We start from the raw sequence: 26,048 nt of genomic DNA, 5'->3' as shown, positions 1-26,048 counted from the left end.
CAGAAGAGAGGAAGTCATACACATCTGGGATAGCATAAGGATGAGTAAACGATGAGAGAACTTTCATTTTTGCCAAATATATACATTATTTGAGACTCCTAAAATGAGTCAAAACAAGGTTTATTTTAGTTGGTCTATTCTGAGTAGGTGGATTTAATACATTATGTAATAAATTAAACTGAATAGTAATCAGCTCTTACGACATATAACACACTCAGAAATGATTGTGAATAATTTCCAGTACAATTATTCTTTTAATCACAATATTCAATTATAAAAGATCACATGATGGCAATAAAATAAGGCATCTGTACATATAAAACTAGTTGTTAAAAAATAAACAAAGTGTTTATTTTGATGCAATTTTTATGCAGGTATCTCTAAGCAACGACCAAAAGCAGAGTTCAAACTCAAAGTGCTGCAGAGGATTATGCATGAAGATTTGTCCTTGTTTCTTTTGTAGTGCTGTCAGATCTGGCAACTAGTAACCGGGTCCTTTCTCCTGACATCTGAATGAGCTCCCTGCCACTATGGAGAAAGAATATATATATATATATCTTTTTTTTTCTGAACCAAAAAGTGATATGTAGTTTAATAACATGTATAATAATTACATAAAAATGCATTAAGAATGACTCTGAATTACCATGATGCATAAAGAGACAACTATAAAACTCCAAACAAATTTTTGTTTTGTTTAAGGAGCTGTTTTCACAGGCAGTGGCTTGATCTAATTCTACTCACATTTGGTAGTCCACCCCTACCAGGCTGAGTCCATTTAATGCTAGAATGCGATCCCCCGCCCTCAGCCTCTGGGACAAAGCAGCAGGAGAATCTGGGATAATTGTTTTGATGTATATCCCACTGACTTTAAATGGTGTTTCCTGTATAAAAAATTATGATTTTTACACAATTTCTGTAATCCTGTAAGACAGCTCAATAATGAAACACACCAAACACTCTGAATTTTCATTACAAATAGCTACTGAGTGATTTACAGTGTTAGGTTTCAATAAGACTTATAAAACAGATGCAAACCCCACATTTCCAAGTTTGTATAGCAAATCAATTTTTTACAAATACAACAGCCTAATAATCTTTAGCGCCAAAACTTCTGAAAGGGCAAAGTAAAATATAATTCTTCAGACAACTAACCCCTCTGCAGTAACAGTCACTGATACTTCAGATCAACTTACCTCTCCATCCACCAGTTCCAGACCCAAACCACATGCACCTCTCTGCAACTCAAGCACAAACACATCTTCCTCTCCAATCTCATGCTCTTCACTCTCGCCTACAAACACAGACATTCCATCAACCTGAGACTAAGCCTCAGTTTCAAAACTTAGTAAGCCTCCTACATTAGTATTTTAAGGCCTCACAGGAATGTTCTTGATATAAAGGCTATTCTCAAGGCTGTTCCAAAAGGTAGGCAGGATGATTATGCTGCCTTCTATAATACATTCCTTTAGCCAAGGGCGTAGGTTTGGCTTGAACACTGTTTCCATTGATCATGGTATATGCTTAGTTTTATTATTTTTGAAAAAATTGTGGTTACTGTAAGGCACTTGCATTGGAAGTGAATAAGGGAAATCCACAAACGTTAAAATACACACTGTTTCAAAAGTATAGCCAGAAGGCATAAACGTTGTACATGCTAAAGCTGCTGTAACTGATTTATTCATGAAAATGTATGCAAAACATTTTCCTACTTCCTGTTTGACAACTCTAGACTCTAGGCAAAAATGTGTCCACGGGCTACGGTCTCAGACACTTTCTACCTGCCAATCATTTTAAATGTTCTCATATTATTGTAGTCATATTATTTCTGCCATAGATGGGTATGGGAGAAAAGTAAGGGTCAGTAGCGGTTCTAGCTTGTTTGGCACCCTTTGCGAAACCTGCTTCAACACACCCCCAAAATTGTTGACTGGGGGGGTGATTCTAAATGATAATAATGCCCCCCTTGGATCATAAAGCAAAAAATCAAGAATTCTGGCAAACTTGCCAGGTTCACCATTACCTATGTAGAGCTGCAAACTTCAGGCAAACATTTGCGGCAAATCGCAAGCTCATTTGCATGTCAAAATAATGAGTATGAAATTCGCGGCAAGTTTGTCAGAACTCACATTTTTTCTTAAGGGTTGGCTAAATTAACAATTAAAACCCTATGCAATCACTGTTTGATTCATGTTGTCTTTACTATGTAAATATAACAAAGAATACCCCTACAAAAAAATCTAGATTCTGACAAATTTGCCGCAAATTTCCCCACTCATTAATGAGCTTGTGACTCGCCACAAGTGTTTGCCAGAAGTTTGCAACACTTCACTGGTAGTGGTAAACTGGCAGCAAACCTTTGGCAACAAAGAAGAGTTTGCCACAAAGCTCATTTGCATGTGATAATAATGAGTGGCGATAATGAGACTAAAAGTTTCTATGTTCTGTTTTCTCCAGTGAGCTCGCAAGCTAACCGGTTAGCCTATTTGTTTAGAATACATGCTGTTGATTGGCCTCAACTTGTACTGAACCCAGAATAGAACTTTCAAAAATCTTTCTAAATATTTGTGTGTGCTATATATACACAATTTATGCTCATTAGAGTATTGCTTTATAAGCTTAGCTTCGCCTATTGAAATCAAGTCTGGCATGCAAAGGAATAATGCTACACATTTTGTCAAAATTGGGTTACTGTATGATTTGTCCTGCGACAGGCGGGATTGGCTCAAATATGCTCAGCATCAGAGAAAACAGAGTGTGAAAACAGCAGTAACTACAAAATGCACGCTAAAAGCAAGTGACTTTGAATCCTTTTTCTCAGTTTTAGTGTTGCTGTAATTAATGGAATTGTTAGTCCAGACTTCCATGCACTTTGCTTGAGGAGCGTTATTTGTATGATGCACATAGTTGCTGCCTATGTAGAGCATTCCAAATCGGTTACTAAAGAGATTCTGTTTTAGTTAAGATCCTGCCTATGTAGAAAGTAGACAGCAAAGCAGCTATCTAAGTGTTGAAATGGAGCCTACCTCTGAAAATGTAAACAAGTTACAGTATAATTACTTACAGAGTTATAATCTTAGTCAAACAGTGCTTTTGATTCACTACACATATGTTTCTATTTTAAACACTCTGGTCCCACAATGTTTATACACAGTAGAGAAGATTTATTTAAGTACAAAGTACAGCCTGTCACCTTTCTCTTGTTTGATTGCACCAAGGTATTTGGAGGTCTGATCTGCTTCCTGGTAGTCTGTTTCAGAATCCATCGACTCCAGGTTCTGTGGCGTGTTTGGTGGGGTAAGTAAACAGGACGGGTCCAGCCTCAATCGCTCCACACTGCTGTGGTTCACTCTGTTATTCTGCAGCTCGAGATTCTGAAGCTTTTTTGTTAAAAGAGCTTCACAAGAGCCCAAGTCACTCGTTCCAACACGAGGAAACACTATCTCTGTATGGCCAAACTCAAGCTGAGCTTTTGGGTGAACTTCCATTTTGGTAAGCTTGGCCTCCATTGGCACTGCAGAGACAAGCTGTAATGTGACCAACAAAAACAAAAGACAGTTGCTGGTTTAATCTTTAACAGTCCTTATAATAGTTTGTTCAAAAAATAAAAACATACAAGTCTAAATAAGGACAAAATCTACATACATGCAAGGCTCTTGGTTGATCAAATACAGTGGCCCCAAAAAGTCACGCCATACTTTAAAATGTATGAACTATTTGTAGAACAAAATATGTCATTTTTTGCTATTACTAACCAAATGGTCTCAAGGTCAATTAGATGCCGTATATAGTCAGTTTCCCACAAGTGTCCCACTATGGACATGTCCGACTAACTTTGACAATCACACATTTTAATACAAATAAGACATTTTCTTTCTTGATTTTAAAATTTTAAATATAACAAACTGATTTTTGTGAAATGTTTTGCTTGAAAAGAGTGCTCATGCTTTCTTTAAAATAAATGTCACTTGGTGTGATATTTTGTAATGGAATCAATTCTTGTGATTCACATTCCTTTTTGGCGCCACTCATTGATAGTCCTTACAATACAAAAAAAACATATACCTGAGGTGGCTCTGGTGAATGTGGGTTTGATTCTGTGTCAGTGAGGTTTTTGGTCAGCCTTTGAAATCGGCTCAGTTGTTTAATAAGACCTATATCACTGATTGGTCTTTTTAGCTCAAGCTCAAAGCCATCAATAGGGAGGAAGAGAGGTGGATGGTTATCAAAACCTTCCAGAATGTCAACTGTGTAGAACAGCAAACAAAAAAGCATTGTGTTGATAATGTTCACTTAAAAAAATGCTCACACATTCTTGTAACATGCATTTCACGGTGTTCCTTTCCACATGAAGCATTACTTTAGAAATGAAGTAGGTGATAATTCAATAAATCTCTAGACTAAGGCCTGTTTCACACATACACGGCAACAGTGTAACTGCAACAGTAGGCTTGCTTACTGCAGCTTTATACAGCAAAGAAAGTGATTAATGAGTTGCTACGTTGAGTATTTTCTTTCATAATGGCCATACATTATAAAGTAGTTAAAGATCAACTAAAAATGTAAATTGTCATCATTTACTCACCCTCATGTTATTCTAAACCCATATGACTTTCTTTTATTCTCTTTATGCAGAACAAAAAAGGGGCAATTTTACGTTAAAGTACCTTTATCAAACCAGGATTAAGGTACTCAAATCAAGTCTGAAGAGGTCTTGCTTATAGTTTTATCATTGTCACTGCTGCAGCATGTTAATCTCCCATTTGTATTTTAAATATAATGCAGACGTAAACACCATGAAATTTTCCAATTTATTTTCTTTACATAATTGTTTATTTACATTGAATTCAAATCTCATGATTCCAATTTATCTTTATTGGTTGCCAGTGAATGCGTCCCCAATCATCACATTTAAACCGAGAGGACATAACTCCACGTATACAATGATTAGACCAGTTATTTTCTGTAATCGGACTATGTGATTATTATTATATTATTTTATTTGAACATTTTTAAATGGATCATATAACATACATGGAGATGAAATTAAAAGTAATTACATGAAAGCAAAGCAATCATTATCATTGATTTTTTTGTGGCATACTGTAGGCTATACCCTATATCTTGTTCTAATGCTCTTTAATGTGTATATGTACTCATGTTTGTACTATATTCTTCCCTTTCTCTAATAAAAAGTATACATTTTGTATATAATGTAATAATGAAAAATTTGGCATGTTAATGTGGGTATGACAAATACCCACATTAGGAAATTTGTACAAATACCCACAGGAAATTTGTCTTTGTGGACTAGATCTGCTAATGCTGCAGCTGCAGAGCAAGTAAGGAGACTTGCTACTGCTAGAAAATACAAATGCATACCAAGTTAGCATGTGGACATACTGCTGCACATTTAGACAAAACACAAGACATGCTGCATCAAGCATGTATGACATGCTGCATCACAAATAGACATTAAAAACAGTCCCCAATAAAGTAGGGAAGTTGCAAAAAACGTATAACATGTAAACACAACCCCCAACCAAGCAGATCTATCGCCAAGACTTATGTACTGCTGCTGCTCCGAAGAGTCATGTGCACAGCTAGCTAGGTGGGCCTAGGCCACAAGCCAAACGGTGTAGCGCTAATTAACTACATTTCTATATGTGCCTGGGCCTGCTTGGCCAAATGGCTCAAATGGCTAGTGACCAAACTCATAATGTGTACCTTGACTAGAAAAGCCCAGATTATTTTTTCAACTTGTTACCTGGCTATGTTTGGATTAATTAATCTAATGACCTGAGGTACACTACCGGTCAACAGCTTTGAAACACTTGACGGAAATGTTTCTCATGGACTTAAAAATCTTTTGATCTGAAGGCGAATGCTTAAATGTTTGAAATTAGTTTTGTAGACAAAAATATACTTGTGCCACCATATTAATTTATTTCATTATAAAACTAAAATTTAATAAAAAAATAAAACGTTTTTGAAATTGATGACTTGGAAAAAATAATAAAGAAAAGCAGCCAATAAGTGCCCAACATAGACGGGAACTCCTTCAATACTGTTTAAAAAGCATCCCAGAAGTTGGTTGAGAAAATGTCGAGAACATGTCTGAAAATTCTAGGTAAAGTGTGACTACTTTGAAGATGCTAAAATATAACACAGTTTTTATTTATTTTGGATTTTGTTTAGTCACAACTTAACTCCCATAGTTCAATTTATGTTATTCTATAGTTTTGATGACTTCACTATTATTCTAAAATGTGTAATGGCCAAAAGCAGACCTTACCATGCAAGCTATTAAAAGGAAAGAAGTATTTGAAATGAATTGTACATAATATAAATACACCACGGAAGTGTGATAAAGGCCTATATGGGAGTGAATCTGTAAACATGCATCTTTTATTTGCTGCAGATGTGAGATGCGTGAAATAGACCCTAGGCAACAAAACTCATATTGTTATCATTATATTGTAATGCTATTGGAAAATATATTACTGGTTCTGAGTGCAGCGCTGGTCTCATCACTAGAGGGTGTCCATGCTGCAGGGCAGGACCGCCGTGGGTTATACTCTCTCAGAATATGGTGCAGCTGAGCCGGATTCAGTGATGTAAACTCCATCCGCAGAGTACTCCAGGACATCTACATTGACACAAGCAGTTTCCAGATAATTTTGACATAGCCTACTATACTATTCATTATATTTAATGACTGTATTAGGCCATTTTGTTTTTCTATAAGAAATTTCTTCTATACTGTTTCAAAAGCATCGCAGGTGGCATGCCATGAAGTTGGTTGAGGGAATGTCAAGGGTGATGAGAGCTGTAATTTAGACAATGCTTTGAAGAAGCTAAAATATATGATAGTTTGGATTTGATATTTGGTCACTACGTAATTCCCAAACTTCCATTTGGGTTATTCCATTCTTTAGATAACTCTTATTCTAAAATGTGAAAAATAGTACTTATAAAGAAAGACTAGGTGTGTCCAAACTTTTGACTGGTAGTGTACAACGTAATAACAGAATCCCCCTATTTTCAATACAAAGACTTGATTTATCACAAATAAATATTAAAGGTGCTGTAAGCAATTTTTTCATTGAAAAGTATGCAAATAATGTCCCTACTCCCTTAAAGATATGAACGAAGTGTCCTGAGATATCTCAACGGTCTCTGTGACAGCTCTAGACTTTGTAAACAGCAAACAAAAATGCGTCTGCATATCGCGGACATTGATGCTTTTCACCTGTCAATCATTTAGCTAATTCTCGTTTGTGTTGTATTTGAAGCGGATCATTGAGGCTATGATTCATAATGTTTGTCAATTGAGGGCGCTATTGTGCCACTGTTAAATTTGACAGTCAATGGAACAAACAATGCTGCTCTTTTGGGATCTTTGGAGGGCGGGTTTTGGAATGAGGGGGTGTGGTTAGTTCAACGGCTCAGTCACGTAGAAGCTTCAGAATGCTAAAATCGCTTTCAGCACCTTTAAACTCCCAACGCTGACCTTTGATCCAAAATACGAATTATTAATTCGTATTATTAATTCAAGAGGCAATTATTAATTTAATCTTATCCATGACTGTAAAATACTTGTGAATTTGGTTGTTATGTCAGCAATTCAAGTCCTTATTTTTACTTTGTTTCACATAAATACTGCTACAGGCAATGTCTGATAAATGAGACCTAATAATTTTGGCATGATAGACAAGATTTGTCATGAAGAACAAACACCAAATAAGCCTTAAATGTCTCTCACAGCAACGCAACTCACTAAAGTTACTATTTCCTTCAGCAGGATGTCCCCTCAGCTAGAACATTTGTTAACCCCACATGTCAGATACAGACGTGGCTAATCCAGCATCTTTATCTATTACCATGAAAGAATCTTTGTGCCCACAAAGCTTTATCCTTTAATGACTAATACTTCCTGTTAATTATTTCTGAGAACCAAACTAACTCCTGATGTCCAAAGAGATTGTAATGAAAGAGGAATGCATTTGTAATAAGATGGGAATGCACATAGGGCATACCAACAGCTGTTCTAATTTTTTTTTTTACTTAAAGAAGTAATTTTTATTATGGCATTATTTAATGCAAAGCTGGTTTGAAACAACATGTATTCCGAAAGAACAGTTCACCCATAAATTAAAAAAAAATATATATTTTAAGAAGCTGGCTACCACCCCTGGAGTTCGCTAGTTCAAATCCCAGGGTGTGTTGAGTGACTCCAGCCAGGTCTCCTAAGCAACCAAATTGGCCTGGTTGCTAGGGAGGGTAGTGTCACATGGGGTGACCTCCTCGTGGTCACTATAATGTGGTTCGTTCTCAGTGGGGCGCGTGGTAAGTTGAGAGTGGGTGCCGCGTTGGATGGCGTGAGGCCTCCACACGCGCTATGTCTCTGTGGCAATGTGCTCAACAAGCCACGTGATAAGATGCGTGGGTTGACGGTCTCAGACACGGAGGCAGCTGGGATTCGTCCTCCACCGCCCAGATTGAGGAGAGTCACTACATGACCATGAGGACTTAAAAAGCGCATTGGGAATTGGGCATTCCAAATTGGGTGAAAAAAGGGAACTTTTCTTTCTTTCATCCATGGAACACAAAAAGATAAATTTTGAATAATTTACTGGTCAATCTTTTCTATGCAATTACAATGAATGAGCACTGACGTTTTCAAGCCTAAAAAAGGATACAAAAGCACCATAAAAGTATCATAAATGTGCTCCATACCACTCGTGCACTATATTTGGAATCTTCTGAAGACATATGACAGCTTTGTGTGAGAAACAAAGCAATTTTTAAGTCATTATGCACCGATTACCTTCCCCTCCAGTGTGCGGTTAACTCGAGAACTGAAGAACCATTGAGTGAGTGCAGTTTTGTGAACCATGCAGACCAGTTTTGTGAACCGCACCAACCCATTTATTGAAAAGATATGATACAAAGGGAAATGATTCGTTCATGAATCGGACATCACTACTTCTCTCAAGAATAAGGGCTGAAAAAATGCTCTGCCAATGCTCCATTATCGCAAAAAGCTTTTAATGATACTTTTATTGTCCTTTTGCATCCTCTTTGAGGCTTTAAAGGAATATTAAGAGCTCAACACAAGTTATCTCAGTCGACACCATTTGTGGCACAATGTTGATTACTACAAAAATTAATTTTTGTCCCTCATTCTCTTTAACAAAAGGAAAAATCTGGGTTCCAGTAAGGCACTTACAATGGAAGTGAATGGGACCAATTTTTTTTTTTTACATTAAAATACTCACTGTTCCAAAACATAGCCACAAAATGTAAACAATATGTTTTACCATGATTTAGTGTGATAAAGTCTTTTCTGTGTAAAGTTATATTAAATTTTACAACTTTATTGCATCGCAGCAAACACAAAAACCATAAAACATTTTTTTAACAAAAATTTAAACAATTTACAACTTAAATAATACACAAGCTTTAACGTAGGAATGTAAGTGCATTTTATAAAAATTATAAACTTCACATTTCTCCATTTAAACTCTCAAAAAATTGTCTCCTTTCACTTCCACTGTAAATGCCCCACTGTAACTTCCATAGAAAAAGAAAAGGAGAAACAAGTCGAAATAAATGTTTGTGGTAATCAACATTAAGCCACAAATGCTGTCGATTGAGATTAACTTGTATTGAACCCAAAGTATTCATTTAAAACTCCAGTTCCTATTCATTGTAATTGCATGGAAAATATGTGCAGGTTGTACAATCTCAGAGTATGAGAACTCATGAGAACCAATAGGGACTTAATGTATTACTGTAATAAAGATCACAAATGTAGACATACTAAAACATAAAAAGCACCTGTAAAAGGTTTTCCTTGGGTGTGGCCAAAAGATTGACAGCTGAGGAGAGCTTGAGAAGGTAGCTGTGTGCCAGATCACTCAGTCTTGCCCCATGAGCCCAGTCCATGAGAAGATCCAAATTAGCCCTGATCCTGACCCCACAGGACCATTGGTAAAATGCCCCTCCTGATCCTTCACACAATAAATGAGCAGATGTGATGAGTTTTCAAAGATAGAACCAGAAATATTCCTGAATGATGAAGTTGAACATTTGACAGGTCTGCAGTGCTGACTCACCTCTCTCCATCAGCAGATTAAAGAGCAAAGCATTGATGAAGAAGAAGAGATATGCGAAGAGCTGCAAAGTGATTTCTGGGTGCACATGGAACACTCTGACTAGCTGCAGTGTTTTGGTACAGATGTCAAGGACTCCTTTCACGTCCTCTGAAATATGCAGATGTCCACTTTCTGAGAATGGATTACTGTCCAACAAGCCTGGGAGAACTGGGTACAGCATCTGATGGAAATACAAAAAGATTTGCTTTATTTAATCATATTGTTAAACAATCCCCCTAAAATGTCTGCTGTGAAACGGATAGTTTTACCACAGCACATGGGTCACACTTGCAGGAGAATGTCTCATAGTTAAAGGGATAGTTCACCCAAAAATGAAAATTCTCTCATCATTTACTCTTCCTCATGCCTTCCCAGATGTGTATGACTTCCTTTCTTCTACAGAACACAAACGAATGTTTCAGCTTTGTAGGTCCCTAAAATTCAAGTGAATGGTGACCAGACCTTTGAAGCTCCAAAAATCACATAAAAGCACCATAAAAGTAATGCATAATCTCCAGTGGTTTAATATTTGTCTTCTGAAGTGATATAAAAGGTATGGGTGAGACTATATTTCTTTTACAATTAATGTGAAAGTAAAAATGGAGATTTATAGTAAAAAAGGATTGAAATATTGATCCGTTTCTCACCCAGAGTGATTGTATCGCTTCAGAAGACATATATTAAACCACTGGAGTATTATGGATGATGTTTATACTGCCTTTATGGGATTTTGGAGCTTCAAAGTTCTGGTCACATTCACTTGCATTGTATGGATTTAAAGAGCTTAAATATTCTTCAAAAAATCTTAATTTGAGTTCTGTAGAAGAAAGAAAGTCATACACATCTGGGATAGCATAAAAAGTGGGTAAATAATGATAGAATTTTAATTTTGAGGTGAACTACCCCTTTAAATACTAACATTTACATGTATGCATTTGGCAGACGCTTTTATCCAAAGTGAATTACAGTGCATTTATTACAGGGACAATCCCCCCAGAGCTTACTTGTTCTGTGCCTTGATCAACATGCTCAGCCTTGCCCACTACTCCACCACCACTACAAATGAACCTAGATGTAATAATTTCATACTGTATGCTTTTAAAGACACATATAAATAGATTGCTTTGGATTGCTGCATATTTTTGTTTTTTTTATGTTAAGATTTGTTTATTTATCGGTTCATTTTTTTCGGTATAGTTTCACGGTGCAACACGGTGCAGTGTGGTATGTTGCACAAGATACTGAATGATGCATAACTATATTCAAAGACACACAGCAATGCAGTTTCTTGAGTTTCAATAAGCTTACTGGATTAAGATTGTGGAGAAATTCAAATGAAAAGTACCCGTCCAAAACTCTCCACGTCTTTCTGATCAAAAACAAGGAGGCCGCAACAATGACCTAAAAGTGAAAAGACATGGACTAATAGCCCAAAAGTATAATTTAGATTTCATTAAACTACATGAACCAGCTATAATGCAAAACACATGTCACTCCACAGCACCCATAAAGGCCAACTATTTTTCCAAGTAGTCTTACTTGTCAGGAATTTAATTTGCTTATGTAATGTAATGTTTTAATGAATATTTTAATTATGAAGTTTTCTTAATTGTTTTATTTAAAGTTTTATTAAAGTAATAACACTTGAGGCACACTTGAAGCTGTGCTATATTGTGAATAAAGTTACAGCTGAAGGGTTTGCAGGCACAACACCCTTTTTCTGTGACTATATTCAAAATTAGCATGGCCTCTCATAGCTTATTGCTTTTGTATGCACCATTTACAAAGACAAGACCAATTTTAAAGACAAGACAGATATACGTCTTATCACCAGGCAGAAAAAATGGGCTGCAAAACAGGAGAACCTCCTGCCTAAGAAGATACAAGGGCTGCTCAGATGTCTGGCAATCATCTCCATGCTGGACAGGCCATGAGCTCACTTTCATTCATAAAAATGTCTGCGATAAGATTACTCCACTTAATCATCCTCTGGCCAGAGTTTCGGGCCACTGACCCGAGCCCTTAAACAAATCACAAAACAATGGGATGTCTTCTTTTCATCTTTCATCCTTCCTTTCCCTTGGCTTGCACTCTCTGATTCTGTCATTGCCTAAAAAGGAACCAAAAACACTCTACAAAGATGCTGATTGTCTAGAGTAAGATGTGTTTGCCTTTTATTGACTTTTCTGTATTGACTCTACGGTCAAGTAATTACCATAAAAAATACATTTCCAGTTAGATGTGGGTTTTCACAATTGGAAAATCCTTTAGAGCAGCAGATTGCACTTTTAAATTGGCCCGTGTTCTAGAAGACCCACAAGAATTGTGTAGAAAATGGAGCCTGTTGTAGGAGATGTGCCTGCCACGGCGCAGCCCCCACTCTTTCCATCTCAACGCTCCTTTATGTGCCACACATCAGAATAACACAATGCTGGCTTTGTTCGGTATAATTGTGTGCAGACAGCTGTATCCAGTCTACATTTGGCACCAGCAGCCCTGACCATCGTATGTATAGATTCTTGAAGAGACACGTCTCACGTGTTGACACCATCTTGGCAAACGCTGTCCGCTTTGGCAGTTTGTTCTCAATGCAACTGACATAAAGAGTATCCACCCAAAACCATAAACCATGGTCAGAGGAAAAAGTGAGGTATAAAACCAAAAGACTTCCCCTTTTTAATCTGAGAACTAAAAGGGACATAAGATTTATCTTGAAGAATGTTCAGTTGTGATTGGTTATTAGTTTAGAAGAATTGTTCACCCAAAAATGAAAATTCTATCATCTATCCTCATGCTGGAAATGTTATTTAGAATGTTAGCCTCATTCATCATTCACTTCCATTGCATTTTCCATCTGACATCTCCATATGTGTTCCACGGAAGAAAGAAAGTCATACAGGTTTGGAACAACACGAGGTGAGTAAATAATGACAGATTCATGTTTTGGGGGAAATACTCCTTTGAGGACCCACATTCAAGAGCTGTAAGGGCCATTTAAATCCTCTTTAAATGTACCAAAATCACTGAGAGTTCTCAATATTCTCGGCAAGTCCATGTCCAACACTGGGAATCACCAACAAAACATGCATTTTTTGTCTAAGCCCACCACCAGCTGTTTCCTCCTCAGCAAGATAGAAACACACAAGCGGCCAAAAATGTTAACAGAGAAAACAGAATCTGTTATTGTACTAGTAAAATCTCAGTTTGCTTTCCAACCAGTCGTGTTTGTTTTTGATTCAATTTTCCTATTAAAATATTGACCTCATAATGGAGCAGTGGCACTGCATAAACATAGAAAGAGACAGTTTGCCAAGCTTTTAAAGTATAAAATTGCATTTATGGAAGAGGGGACAGTTTGTGCCACTTGAGCAAACCAAACTGCTTAATCATTTCCTCTTACAATAAAATGTCTAGTTTCTCAGAATCGAACTGCTAAGATCAAAAAATGCTCTTTTAGGATGGACATGCTCACTGCAATTGACAATTTTGTTTTCAAGGATATTTCCCATGAGTGCAGGTTAGTTCTTTTATTAAAAGGAAAAGGGGATAAATACTTTATCATTGACTTTTTTTGCATGCTTTCATAAGATTATCCTAACAAGGACTAACATACAACTAACATTTAAGGGCCAAATTGAATAAGAATATAATTGAAGATCGTCTGAATAATTTCAGCCTTTTAAACAACCAATTTTAACAATGTCTGGACTGGTAATCTAGCATAGCGGTGGGCCGGCGCACTTTGGGGCCGATCAGGGGCGGACTGGCCATTGAACAGGACAGTGAGTCGGCCACGAAATGGGCCAAAACAAGCTAAACCCCCCCACAACAACAACTTTTGGGCCAGTTGCTATGTACTTTTGACTTCCCAGTCCAGCCCTGACAATGTCCTGTGGTTAACAACATTTCATTTGCAAATGTCTGCCTATTTAAACACAAATATTTCTGTGTGAAACATTAAAATGTGAAAAAAACAAACAGAATGCGTTTGCATTAGAGGAAAAGTCTCAAATACCTCACGGTTTAAACTTAGTGTTTGCCAGAAACTCATCTCACCATGTCGGTTTACATGGTGACCTATTTGTTTCCACAGAAAAACCTCTAAATCTAAATTTTGGACATTAAATTCAACTTAATCAAATCACACCTATGTAAACATCATCTCTTTCCATGACAAATGATCTCTTACAACAAAGATGAATTATAATTTCCCAGAGGGAGCAGAGATTTGAGGACTTTCCCATGCAGAATACGGATCAATCCCAAATCCTGGTTTTATAAATTATGTCTGAAAATTAAAGGAGACAGAAGGGTGGGTTAAGAAAGAGTCCATTTCTGTGAGAAAAGCTCTTGATGATATCTACAGAAAACTTTCTTAAAGGGACAGTCATACCTGCCAACATCAGACTGTGAAATGATGTGCTAGGAATGGCAGCCGGAGGAGTTTCTGGTCCCCCCGTAGGGAGTACTGAGTAATATGGGTATAGGGAGCAGTAGTACAATCTACACATTGAAGATGAATAATACCAAGAAATGTATTCAGATGGTCCCTTACCACATCCTTTACAGTTTTAGCAATAAATGCTTTTAAGTGATTAATAATAAAAAGTGTATATATTTTCTTAAAATCTTTTTAAAATTTACTTTATTGAAAAAAACATTAATTCACCTTCTTGTCTTTATGACTTTCTGAGTGATTGTAAATGATTTATAAATTGTTGGATGTGTGTAATTTTGTACCTCTTATTAAACATTTAACCTTCTGTATTTAAAAAAATATATTCAAAGTTTTAGCACAATGTGTGGACTTTTCAGAGGGTCCCTTACAACACCCTTCACAGTATTAGCACGTTCAGGGCTGGACTAGTAATCTGGCATACTGGGCATTTTCCCGGTGGGCCGTTGCACTATAGGGCCGATCAGGGGCGGACTGGCCATCGAAAGAACCGAGAGGGCTGGTGGGTCAGCTGCGAAACGGGTCGAGATAAGCTAAAACGAGCTGCCACGTTATGCAGAACGGACCACAAACAGCGGACAGCGACCCCCCTGCCCCAGCCCGCTCAACAAATTTTGGGCCAGTTACTATGTAAAATACAGGGCAGATTTCTCTTCCCAGTCCAGCCCTGAGCACGTTTCAGAACAATGTGTTGATATATCAATGTTAAATTAACAATCTGAAACAATTTAGTGGTGACACTATCTGACCAGCTTTATAGGATAAATCGTGTCCCATATTGATTCGATATGGAGAGCATCATTTAATATTTAAATACGGGTCGATCCAGTATTTTACGGGATGGATGGCAACCCTACCTGGAGGTCTAATAAATTCCCATGAGCAAAGTGTGGATGCGGAAAATCTTGAGTTTCTCGGGAGAAATTGTAAATCGGGAGAACAGCAGGAGGAGGGGTGGAAAAATGGGAGAAACACTGTAAAATCAGGATTGTTAGCATGTATGGAGAGTTCACCCAAATCTTTTAAAATTCTGTCATCATTTACGCATCCTCATGTTGTTCCAAAGCTGTATGAATTTCTTTCTTCTGTGAAACACAAAAGAAGTTGTGACATCCTCGGTCACAATTCACTTTCATTGTATATGGGAAAAAAGATGCAATGCAAGTGAATGGTGACAGAAGCTAACATACTACCTAACATCACCTTTTGTGTTCCACAGAAGAGAGCAAGTCATATTGGTTTGGCACTACATAAGAGTGAGTCAATGATGACAGAAGTTTCATTTTTGAAAATGATTCCCTTTAACTCAGACTGGACTGGGGGGATAGAGTCATTATGTAACAACAAAATACTTTATGAAGCTTAAACAGTTTAACAAGACAGCGATACATTTCTAAAAAGATATAAATGGCAGACAAAGTGATCATAGAAAATAAAATACTTTTAAAAATGAGTTATTCAACCTCTTTGGAGTAAGATGTGACATTTGCAACAAACACACAACAGACCGCACCAAAAACGAAATAAAGAAAGTCTACTGTGACTGTGTGGCAAGCAGGGCGAGTAGGGCGTGGCTGAGCGGTGTCTGGGCAGAGTGAGGCTGGAGAGATAAGTGGTGAACAACTTCCACCTGTGTGCCACACCGGTCTCATGTTCCTGTGAGGAGCAGCAGAAGTACTTAAGGAGAGGAGACAGCGGCAGATGGGGAGAGACGCACGGAGCTGTGTGTGTGCGTGTCGATGTGGTTGTGTGTGTCGGGAACAGTGTTGGTTAAGTTACTCTAAAAAGTTATTAATTACTAATAATTTTTTTTTGAAGGTCCAAAAAGGAGATACAACCAACATAAAAAGTCATCCATAAGACTTCAGTTGTTTAATCCATGTCTTCTGAAGTGATCCATTTGGGATTGGGTGAGAACAGACCAAAATAAAACTAACTTTTCATTATAAATCTTGACAGCAGTCTCGATGGCAATCATGATTTCAAGCTTGATTACACTTCCTTTAGTGCCATCTAGAGCTCTGTGCATGCGTCAAGCACTAGTAAGTGTAATCAAGCTTGAAATCATGATCATGCCTAGAGACTGCAATGGCAACATACTATCATGCTTGTTGTCGTTTTGAAGCTTGACAGACCTACTTCCCTTTCATTTTCATTCCATCACATTTTGTGATCCACAGAAGAGAGCAAGTCATATTGGTTTGGCACAACATAAGAGTGAGTAAATGATGACAGAAATGTCATTTTTGGATGATATATTTCTTTAAGCAGGAAGATGCTGGTGAGCCTGACCTTAGTGAGATAATAGACACATTGCTGGAAGGTGAACATAATGACTTCCTCCAGGACCGTCATGGCCTCCTCACTGGCAGACCGCACAGAGGACAGACGCAACTGCAGCACCGCTAGAAATGAAAGGACAGAGATGGAAGGGTAATAAATGAATCTGAATGGCTTTATAACATTATAAAGATACTAAGATGGTTTTCCTGTTTCAGCTTTACCAATACAATCTTCTTCCTCGTCTTCCTCCTCTTGAGAGATTCCATGCAGTAGACGAGGCACTTCCTGCTGGATGAAATGAAGGAGCTGGATCGAGTTGGCCATCCACAGGACTAGGGGCTCCAGAGCCTGGAACAGCTTGTCAGTGTTTGGAGGCAAGTCTTCTGGGTCTGAGTCACTATTGTTAATGTCAGCAGAGCAAGGAAAATGTGGTTTAAATGTAAGATTTACAAGAGACATGGAATTTTAATTCCTCTGGTTATGAATATAAATGATCTAAAACCAGTTCTTGCTCTTACATTTCAGGTTGCAAAGCTGCAAGTTCCTTTGCCTTTTCCTGTATTGAAGCATAAAAGAGCTTATATAAAAGAGTGTATATAGAATTGTTGCGTACAAGTAAGCTCATGGTAGGTCTTTAAATGTTTTTAAGATATTGTTAGAAAATCAATGGGATTTGTACTTCCAGAACAAGACTGTTGCACTTTATTATAAAAATAATTAATAAGTTTTATATAGATATACAGCATGTCATACTGCAGGGCAGGTCAACTACTCTTATACAGTAAGAAAGCAGACAGATTTCAAGCATAAACATATCACTCAATAAACCTACCCATACGACTATTTGAACTCCATTGGCTATCTGTAACAGTAGCCTGCGAAGAGCAGGCATTGAGAAATGAGTGGCAGACTGCTGGAGACATAAGCACAGCAGGAAAGATGCGGTCAGTTTGTGTGCATTCTCATTCTGGTCAATTGTGGCAAATATCTCCTTCAGGATTCTGGTCTCGTGTTCCACATCATAAGCCAGAACCAGCTCTGTTCCATCAGAGTCTCTAAAGCATGGCAAGCCATTATACTTTCTCTCTCTCTCTGACAGTACACACGTTTTACACAGAGGGGGCAGCTTGCATGTATGGGACATCTGAGCCTGCCACGGCAGGGTAACTGTTGGAGGGGTTGTGACCACAGGAGAGGTTGGGTCTTTATACATGAAGAGGTAATGATCGCCCAAGCTGAGGATGTCTCCAGATTGCAACTCAACTTCCTGGGTGATAGTGACTCCGTTCCTCTTCATTTTAGCACTGTTCAGGGGCTTTAGGAATGTGACCCTTCCTGGGGTTTGGTCAGGGGCTGGCTGGATATCCAAGCGCTGGACACAGCAGTGCTGTTGGAGGATATCAGGGGCCCAGAGATGAAAATGTTCTGTATCGCCCTCAGTCTCATTGCAAGTTTGTTCAACCTGGTGCCCAAATACTGTCTTGCTGCCTATCAGTGCATAGATGATAAAATCCTGAGGATATAATAAAGTCAGATATTGGTGAGGTACTGTCCTCTGTGAATTCTGTGCATTGATGTAGAATTTAAATAAAAATAAAATACACAGTTATATTTAATTTGGCAAGTTAAAAATGTTCTAAATACAGTAGGTCAACATTTTGGTCATTGCACGTTCCGCTGAGTGTTGTTAAACTCACCACTGATTTATGCGCAGTGAGCCCTTGGATGTTTAGACTGTGATGCAATTTTATCAAAATTCGGCTCAGATAAATTGGTGGGCCGCATGAAATTATCCACTGTATTACATTAAATAAATAAATCACATCGTACCGGAAGACTCTAAAAAGTGGTGGTATGCAAGAAAAACTGCTGGTACGCTGTTGCCGGTTCACCCCCCCCCTCCCCGTTCAGATGGAATTTCGTTACCACAACAGACTAATCACTAGACACATCCTGGCACTGCCCCTGCATACCTGCCCACTTCAATCACTAATTTTCCACCCTCATTCTGAATCTCTGACTGCTTCTCCTTTAAGACTTGACTCTTGACTGACCTGCTCTCTCCTTGCCATCTCATTCATACATAATGGCAATTTACATAAAAATTTTAAAATAACATAAATTATTTTGAAATCAATTAAGAACAGGATATGAGAATAAAAAGTAATAAGATAAATTTAAGAAAGTACAAATTATATATATATATATATATATATATATATATATATATATATATATATATATATAAAAAGAAAGAATACAGAAATACAGGAATGCGGGCAATGGAAGTGATTAAAGGTAAAGTAGTTGTTGATGTGTTCTTGTGGTGGCGGTCAGATGCAAATGTCTACCACAGTGTGACATCACAATGTGGAGGATGTAGAGAACGAGTTGTTTTGGCAGCTTCAACAAATTCTCTTTTGGCAGAGAGGAGGACGTTTTGAGCTCTGAAAAGTACAATATGTTTTTATTGTACAATGACCGATGATTATAGGTCAAAGGATCAAGGAAAATTTGATTCCTCATGTCATGACACATTTTAAGTGACAATAGAACATTTTCTCTCACATTTTTCTTTTATTTGCAACAAATTTGCAACTTGTGAGTCTTTCATTTTAGTTAGTCTTTCATATACAGTACTGTATATATAACAGTATGTTTGTACATGTGTGCACGTGTGTGTTAATATGTGGGTACTAATCATTCTGTGGGAAATGTTAATCTGTCAGGAAATGTGATCAACCTTTTGACACACTGCTTTGGACACACCACTTCCTGATTAGTGTGAACACTCAGGCTGTTTTTGCATACATGGTCATTTTTCATGCCATCTTTCCTCTGTTGGCACATTCTGTTATTTTCCAATGGAATTGAAGGGATGTGGGATCATATTTTTCCATGGTGCATGACGTCACCAGCGTTGTATTATCCAAGGGTGTGAAACATCAAGGGTGTGATTGTGAATAGAGCACGAGTTTAATTCTAATCAGTGATGAAATCGTTATCTTAAATGGAGTGAATATCCCTGTAATTCTGGACTTTAAAGGAATAGTACACCCAACAATGAAAATCCTCTGATCATTTACTCACCCTCATGCCATCCCAGATGTGTATGATTATCTTTCTTCTGCAGAACACATATGAAGATTTTTAAAAGAATATCTCAGCTCTGTAGGTCCTCACAGAGCAAGTGAATGGTGACCAGAACTTTGCCTTTGATTTTCCAAAAAGCATAAAAGTAATCCATTTGACTCCATTGGATAAATCCATATCTTCAGAAGCGATATGATAGGTGTGTGTGAGTAACAGACAGTGGTGTGTGGTCTTCCCCGTATTTATTTAACAATGTACAGTATATGCACTTAATAAATAAATGCATTAAAATACAGAAATACTATATAACTTCAAAAACAAATTAAATTAAATATAGACTACCTCAAATATCTTCAGATATTGACATATTGTTCTGTTTCTCACTCACATCTATCATATCATGTCTGAAGGTATGGATTTAACCACTGGAGTCATATGTTTTACTTTTATGCTGCCTTTACAGGCAGCTGTAGAGGCAGCGCTGAGATATTCTTCTAAAAACACTTGTTTGTTTTCTGCAGAAGAAAGACAGTATTACATATCTAGGATGGCATGAGAGTGAATAAATGAGTGAATTTTAATTTTTGGGGGAACTATCCCTTTAACATCGTAGATTTAGATACATTTAGTAACAACTGGTTAAACAAACTGTTTAAAGACATGTTGACATTGTGATGCATACAGTAAGTGCATATGAAGTAAATGTCCTAGACCTAGAGTGTAAAATAAGTTGAAATGTGTCATTTTTTCAAAGTTCAAATACTTAATCCTATCCCAGCTCAATGTGGATGGACACCTATAAATAATACATTAATAGGTATACGTAGGAAACCAGTTTAAAAACAATGGTGCTTCTAGTGGTAGTTGAAATTTCACACTTTACCTTTAACTAAAAAGGTGATGGTAAAACTGAAATCAAATAAGATAATATTCCATAAAAAGTTGATCTGACTACCAGCAAGCAGCAAAGAAAAAATGGAGGATGCTCGCCACAAAATATGCTACACTAATAAATCTCATCACACCAGAACATTCCAAAAACAATAACTCTTGTGTTTGATGGGGCATAGGAAAGAAAAGGGAGTAAGGAAGTGGGAGAGTTGGGTGGATGTTGGGAAAAGGGGGCTTTGATGGAGAGATATAGTGGGAGTCTGTCCTACCTGTCTGTAACTGAACCCCTGCAGAAGCAGGAAGTACGGGAATTCGAGGGGTGGGTGAATGGAATACTGTGTAGAGTTGTCATTGCTACTCTCCGTCTCCTCCCTTTCATTGGCATGACAGTGTGCTGCTTTGTAGGCCTCAGCCTCTGGCTCCTCCCCCTGTGATTGGTTCTTGCAGTTATTGTGGACCTCCGTACAGGAGTGGCCGCAGGTGCTTTGAGCCTCAGCTGGCAAGTTCATCTCACTTAGACTCCTAAAAAGATTGTGTCTGCTGTCCACTGCACCATCACTTATACCCAAGTCCAGCGGAACAGATTTACCTCTAGAGCGCGTCTTCTGCAACTTCCGTGCCTGTGCGTTTATGCCTAGAGTATAAGAATATTGAAAGTATTGAATGTTGACATCAAGTGGCGATGTCCAGTTCCTTGAGTAACATAAATTAAGAAAACCATTTAGGTCTATTTTCAAATATTTTACCCCAGCAGTGGAGCATTGTAACCAATTATAGACATGTCTGTTGTTTGATTTCATCAAGGCAATGCCTTCAAACTAGCATTGCGTAAGTGTGCCAAGCTCAGTAAAAACATGAAGTGGTTTGTTGGCAGGAAGGAAGCACAGCTTACAAGGACAAATAAAAAAGGTCAATTTGATGGCTCAATTTTGGTTGCCAGGACACCAAAGATCTAAAAAAGGCCCGTTGAAGAAATTACAGTTTGACTGCAGTCCAGCAGACATTATAAAAACATCTTCAATGCAATGTTGTGCAATGGACAGCAATTATGAGTGAGGTATACCTGCTGTCACGGTGTCCCTATCTTTAGAGATATTTTCCTCCACAGAGGCTTTGCGCTGGATCTCAAATCGCCGGGCATAGCCCTCCCTGGGCTTCCAGAGGGACTGCAGCAGGAGGGGCTTCTCGTTGTCCCCAACCACACGAACACATTCTGTCCTCCAGGGGTGATCTCCAATACACCCAATCACATCACATAACACATAGTCATCGGCATGTTCTTTGCTTAGGGAGTATCTAAAATAATAACAAAAACAAACACAAGAAACAGATGTGATGTCTGTTACACTAGTATTTTATGGTGATGCACTTCTATATTCAGGGTTCTCACACTTTTTGGCCAAAACAATTTCCATGAATAATAATATTTCCAGTCATTTGTGATTACTGGATAAGGATTTTTAAAAATCAATTCATAGAAACTGCAATCATAAAGCTACTGTATTTATAGCCAATATCATATTTTAGAGCAGAGAGCATAAAAACAAAGAAAATGTATAAAGAATAATATATATATTCACTATATGTATTCCATGACTTTGTATGATTTTATTCATTCCAATGACTTTTCCAGGCCTGGGAAACTCAATTTAAAATTCAGTGATATTTCCAGGTTTTCCATGACCGTGGAGTCCTGTATGAGTCAACAGAAAGTAGAATATACCTTCTTTCTTCTTTCTATACCTGGGCTTAATATTTAACTCACTCAACTCACTACTGTAAAAACAATAAAAAAAAAAAAAAGAAAAACAAAACAAAACTTTGTCATGCAAAATGAGTTACAATATAAAAGAATACAAGTACATAAAAATCTCTGTTCCTTAAACCTGAAATGAAAGGTGCCATTTTTATTTTTATTTTTTTACCACATAAACAAGTCACTCATTCTCCCATAAGAGAAATTCTGGGATTTTGTATTTGAGGGCTGTCTCAACATTCTATTCACAGCAGCTTGCATTCAGCAAGGAATTTATATAGACTACAATTTCCCACAAACCAATCGAGGCCTTGAAAACATTAAAAGCTGTTACAAGGGACTTTAATCAATGAGCACAATGGCACAATGTTTTGTGCTTTTCGGTCACACTTTACAATAACATTCCATTGGTCAACATTAATTAACATGAACTAACAATGAACAATACTTTTAAAGCATTTATTAATCTTGGTTAAAGGAGCTGCAAGTGATTTATTTGTATTTTTATGGAAAGGTATGCAAAAATGTTCCTACTGCCTAAGAGATATTCATGAAATAAGTGTTGTGAGATATCTCACCGCTCACTATATAGTGTCCGCAGGCCATTGTCTCTGACGCTTTCTACATGTCAATCATTTTACACGTTCTCATCATTTTGTAGATGTAGTGAATTCTTGAGGCTTATTGCCATTTTTATGCCATGTTGCTCATAACAGTTGTCAGTTGAGGGCGGTCATTTAAAAAAGAATTTTTTTTTTATTACTTTTAACAAACTGGTCTCAAGGTGACTTGTAGTGGATGTATGAAGTAATTTCCCCTAAAATTCACATGGGTGTCCTAGCAGAGCAACCACAGGTGCAGTTCATCACATTATCAATGGACATGTAACACTACGTCAGACAGTGTCCAAATGTCTTAATTTTACCATTTTACAGTTTAAAATCTAAAGAAAACTTATTTCTGTGAAGTGTTAAGCTTGAAAATTGTTTGTGATGTAATTTCTTTAAAAGAAATACCACTTGGTTTGACATTTTGTTATCAAATGCGATGATATTTATACAATTTTTAAAGTGATGCTGAAGTGTCTGACTAGTTTTTGTGGCTACTGAATATGAAACACTGTTTACTTACATTTACTGATAAGTATTTTAGCCTATGCTGTGAAATTAATTTAAATCTAAGGAAGCTGTTGAAGATAAAGTGGTGTATTTAAGATAATGTTAAACAACAACAGCAAAATCAAATGCATTATGTGCTTATATTCGCCTCAATGTTTTTGGCCTCACCTGGCTAACGCCTCTTTAACCAGCTCTTTGGCACTGGAGTGTGTTGTGGCCAGTACACTCTTGTAGTTGGCTCCTTCACAAATCTCAGTGCCAAATATCTTCAGAATGCCTGGAGCCGTGATATGATTTGATAGCTCAGAAGGATCCTCTGTCACCACCATTTCCTCTCCAGAAGCAGCCATCTCCCCAGAGCCTCTCCGAGAACCGCGGCCGAACACAGCGGAGAGGCGATGCTGGTGACGGCGGATCTTGTTCTTCGCCGGTTGCCGGATGCCCACGCTCTCCGCTGATCTGGTTGTACCACTGGATGAACTAGACCTGGGAAGAGGACACAGGATTGATCTGTTGTTCTGCTGGGTCGAGTGACTTTAGATGCAGCAGTTAAAGTCTGACTCTTCAGACCAATGTTTTTCGGAGAACTCTGGTTGTCCATCACTGACTACTTGTGGATGTTTGTTCTTCATAAATGAAAAGTAATGTGCATAAAATGAACAAAGAGAAAACATAAATATTTTAGCTATGTCTAAACACGTCATCTATGGAGGCCCATTTCTGCCACATATAAAAATAAATAAATAATGCATAAAAATGTGCTTTGATAAATCTAAATTATGAGCTACAAAGTCATAAAAAAGTCAAAATTGTGAGATAAAAGGTGATAATTATGAGATAAAAAGTAATTGTTGAAATAAAAATGTAAAATTATGAGATACAAAGTAATTATTTTGAGATATAAAGTCATAATTATGAAAAATTTTTAAATAAATGTCATAATTATAACATTAAATGCCATCTCATAATTCTGATTTAGTATCTCATAAAACTCATAGGTAATCCGCATATTTCAGAATAAAAACTCTTTTAAAGCCCTGTTGCAACAGAACCATATAATGCTTCAAGTTTGTAAGAGGGGACTAAAAATCCTTTCACTCTAAACACACATCATAAAAAAACCTTTTGTGAATGGACAGCAGCTTATGTATACAGTACGAAGGCATGTAATTAAAGTGTAATTAACGTGTATTTAAAGGCTTAATATAAAACTGATACCTTATAATTGACAATTTATACATAGAAATGACAAAAGTTGTCATTTATACATTATATATGCTGATTAAGATTAACAAGTGAATTTACTGCACTGATCCATTGCTCTGTTTCCTCCCGACCCTGGAGATTCTTCTCTTGGATGCGCTGACTGGTATTCCCGCAGGTGAGGCTGGAGGCGGTTTGGATGTCTGAGAGCTCCGCTCGTTTGCTATCATCGTTCCCAGAAGTTTTCCAGCTGGTCACACAAGAAGCGGGTCCGTTAGAAATATTTGCTCGAGGCAAACCATGCACAACGATTAAATTTTGTAATCCACAGCTGTAGAAAACCTGCCAACATCATGACCGAATTAAACAGAACTCTTTTAATCACCTCTGTGAACTGACTGGTCTCCAAGATGAACTTTTCTGATCTGTGTGTCCATTGATATGGGCTGTGGCTCCAAACTTAGTTCGCTGTCTACGTAAGCAGCATTTTGGGGAATCATCGGTGCGCGCAGCGGTTGTGGGCATGGGCTCGCGGTCCAGAGTGTGCGGATCTAAAAAAAAAAATTGCACGTGCCAAGGATAGCCAAAAATGCAGCGCGCGCATATGCAAATGAAGCGGTTTTGAGACACGCTGGACTGAATGAATGACAGACGTGCCGCTCAGCCGCTGATACTCTTAAGGGAGATTCCTCTTCTGATGTCTGACTTAAAATTCATGTCTCTTTTTTCCATTAGCTATTCATGTAAAAATAAATAAACAAAAACATTTAAATGTCATGGAATATGAATATGATGATCTATCTATCTATCTATCTATCTATCTATCTATCTATCTATCTATCTATCTATCTATCTGTCTGTCTGTCTGTCTGTCTGTCTGTCTGTCTGTCTGTCTGTCTGTCTGTCTGTCTATCTATCTATCTATCTATCTATCTATCTATCTATCTATCTATCTATCTATCTATCTATCTGTCTGTCTGTCTGTCTGTCCATCCCGTCCGTCAGTCCATCCACATGTCTGTCTGATGGTTTATACGTCCATCCATCTATCTACCCACGCGCATGTCTGTCTGTCCGTCCACCCATCC

At 37.6% G+C, this 26,048-nt stretch overlaps 1 protein-coding gene across 1 annotated transcript; it reads right to left on the bottom strand.

Moving 5' to 3' along the window:
* Positions 1 to 240: 240 nt before the first annotated feature.
* LOC127626564 (ras-associating and dilute domain-containing protein-like) lies at positions 241 to 25,474 on the bottom strand. Its single transcript, XM_052102447.1, has 17 exons — positions 25,346 to 25,474; positions 25,063 to 25,210; positions 23,926 to 24,243; positions 21,947 to 22,179; positions 21,153 to 21,517; positions 17,732 to 18,412; positions 17,418 to 17,455; positions 17,121 to 17,296; positions 16,909 to 17,021; positions 10,122 to 10,341; positions 9,844 to 10,016; positions 6,505 to 6,649; positions 4,066 to 4,247; positions 3,194 to 3,527; positions 1,197 to 1,294; positions 745 to 884; positions 241 to 528 (listed from the first exon to the last, which is right to left on the bottom strand). Exons 1-17 carry the CDS (start codon positions 25,458 to 25,460, stop codon positions 429 to 431), a joined length of 3,579 nt encoding a protein of 1,192 aa, XP_051958407.1. The 5' UTR covers positions 25,461 to 25,474; the 3' UTR covers positions 241 to 428.
* Positions 25,475 to 26,048: the final 574 nt, after the last annotated feature.

Source organism: Xyrauchen texanus, chromosome 33, assembly GCF_025860055.1.
Source record: "Xyrauchen texanus isolate HMW12.3.18 chromosome 33, RBS_HiC_50CHRs, whole genome shotgun sequence".
Classification (NCBI taxonomy): domain Eukaryota; kingdom Metazoa; phylum Chordata; class Actinopteri; order Cypriniformes; family Catostomidae; genus Xyrauchen; species Xyrauchen texanus.
This window is presented reverse-complemented; position numbering and strand designations above follow the sequence as displayed.

Bases quoted from the DNA above. Each gene is read 5' to 3' on its own strand.
- LOC127626564 (XM_052102447.1), bottom strand. From the start codon at position 25,460: ATGATTCCCCAAAATGCTGCTTACGTAGACAGCGAACTAAGTTTGGAG. The intron at 24,244-25,062 runs GTAAATTCACTT...TCCTCTTCCCAG, and splicing joins CAGAGCAATGGATCAGTGCA to GTCTAGTTCATCCAGTGGTA. The intron at 6,650-9,843 runs GTGCTTTTTATG...GTGTCAATGTAG, and splicing joins CCAAGGAAAACCTTTTACAG to ATGTCCTGGAGTACTCTGCG.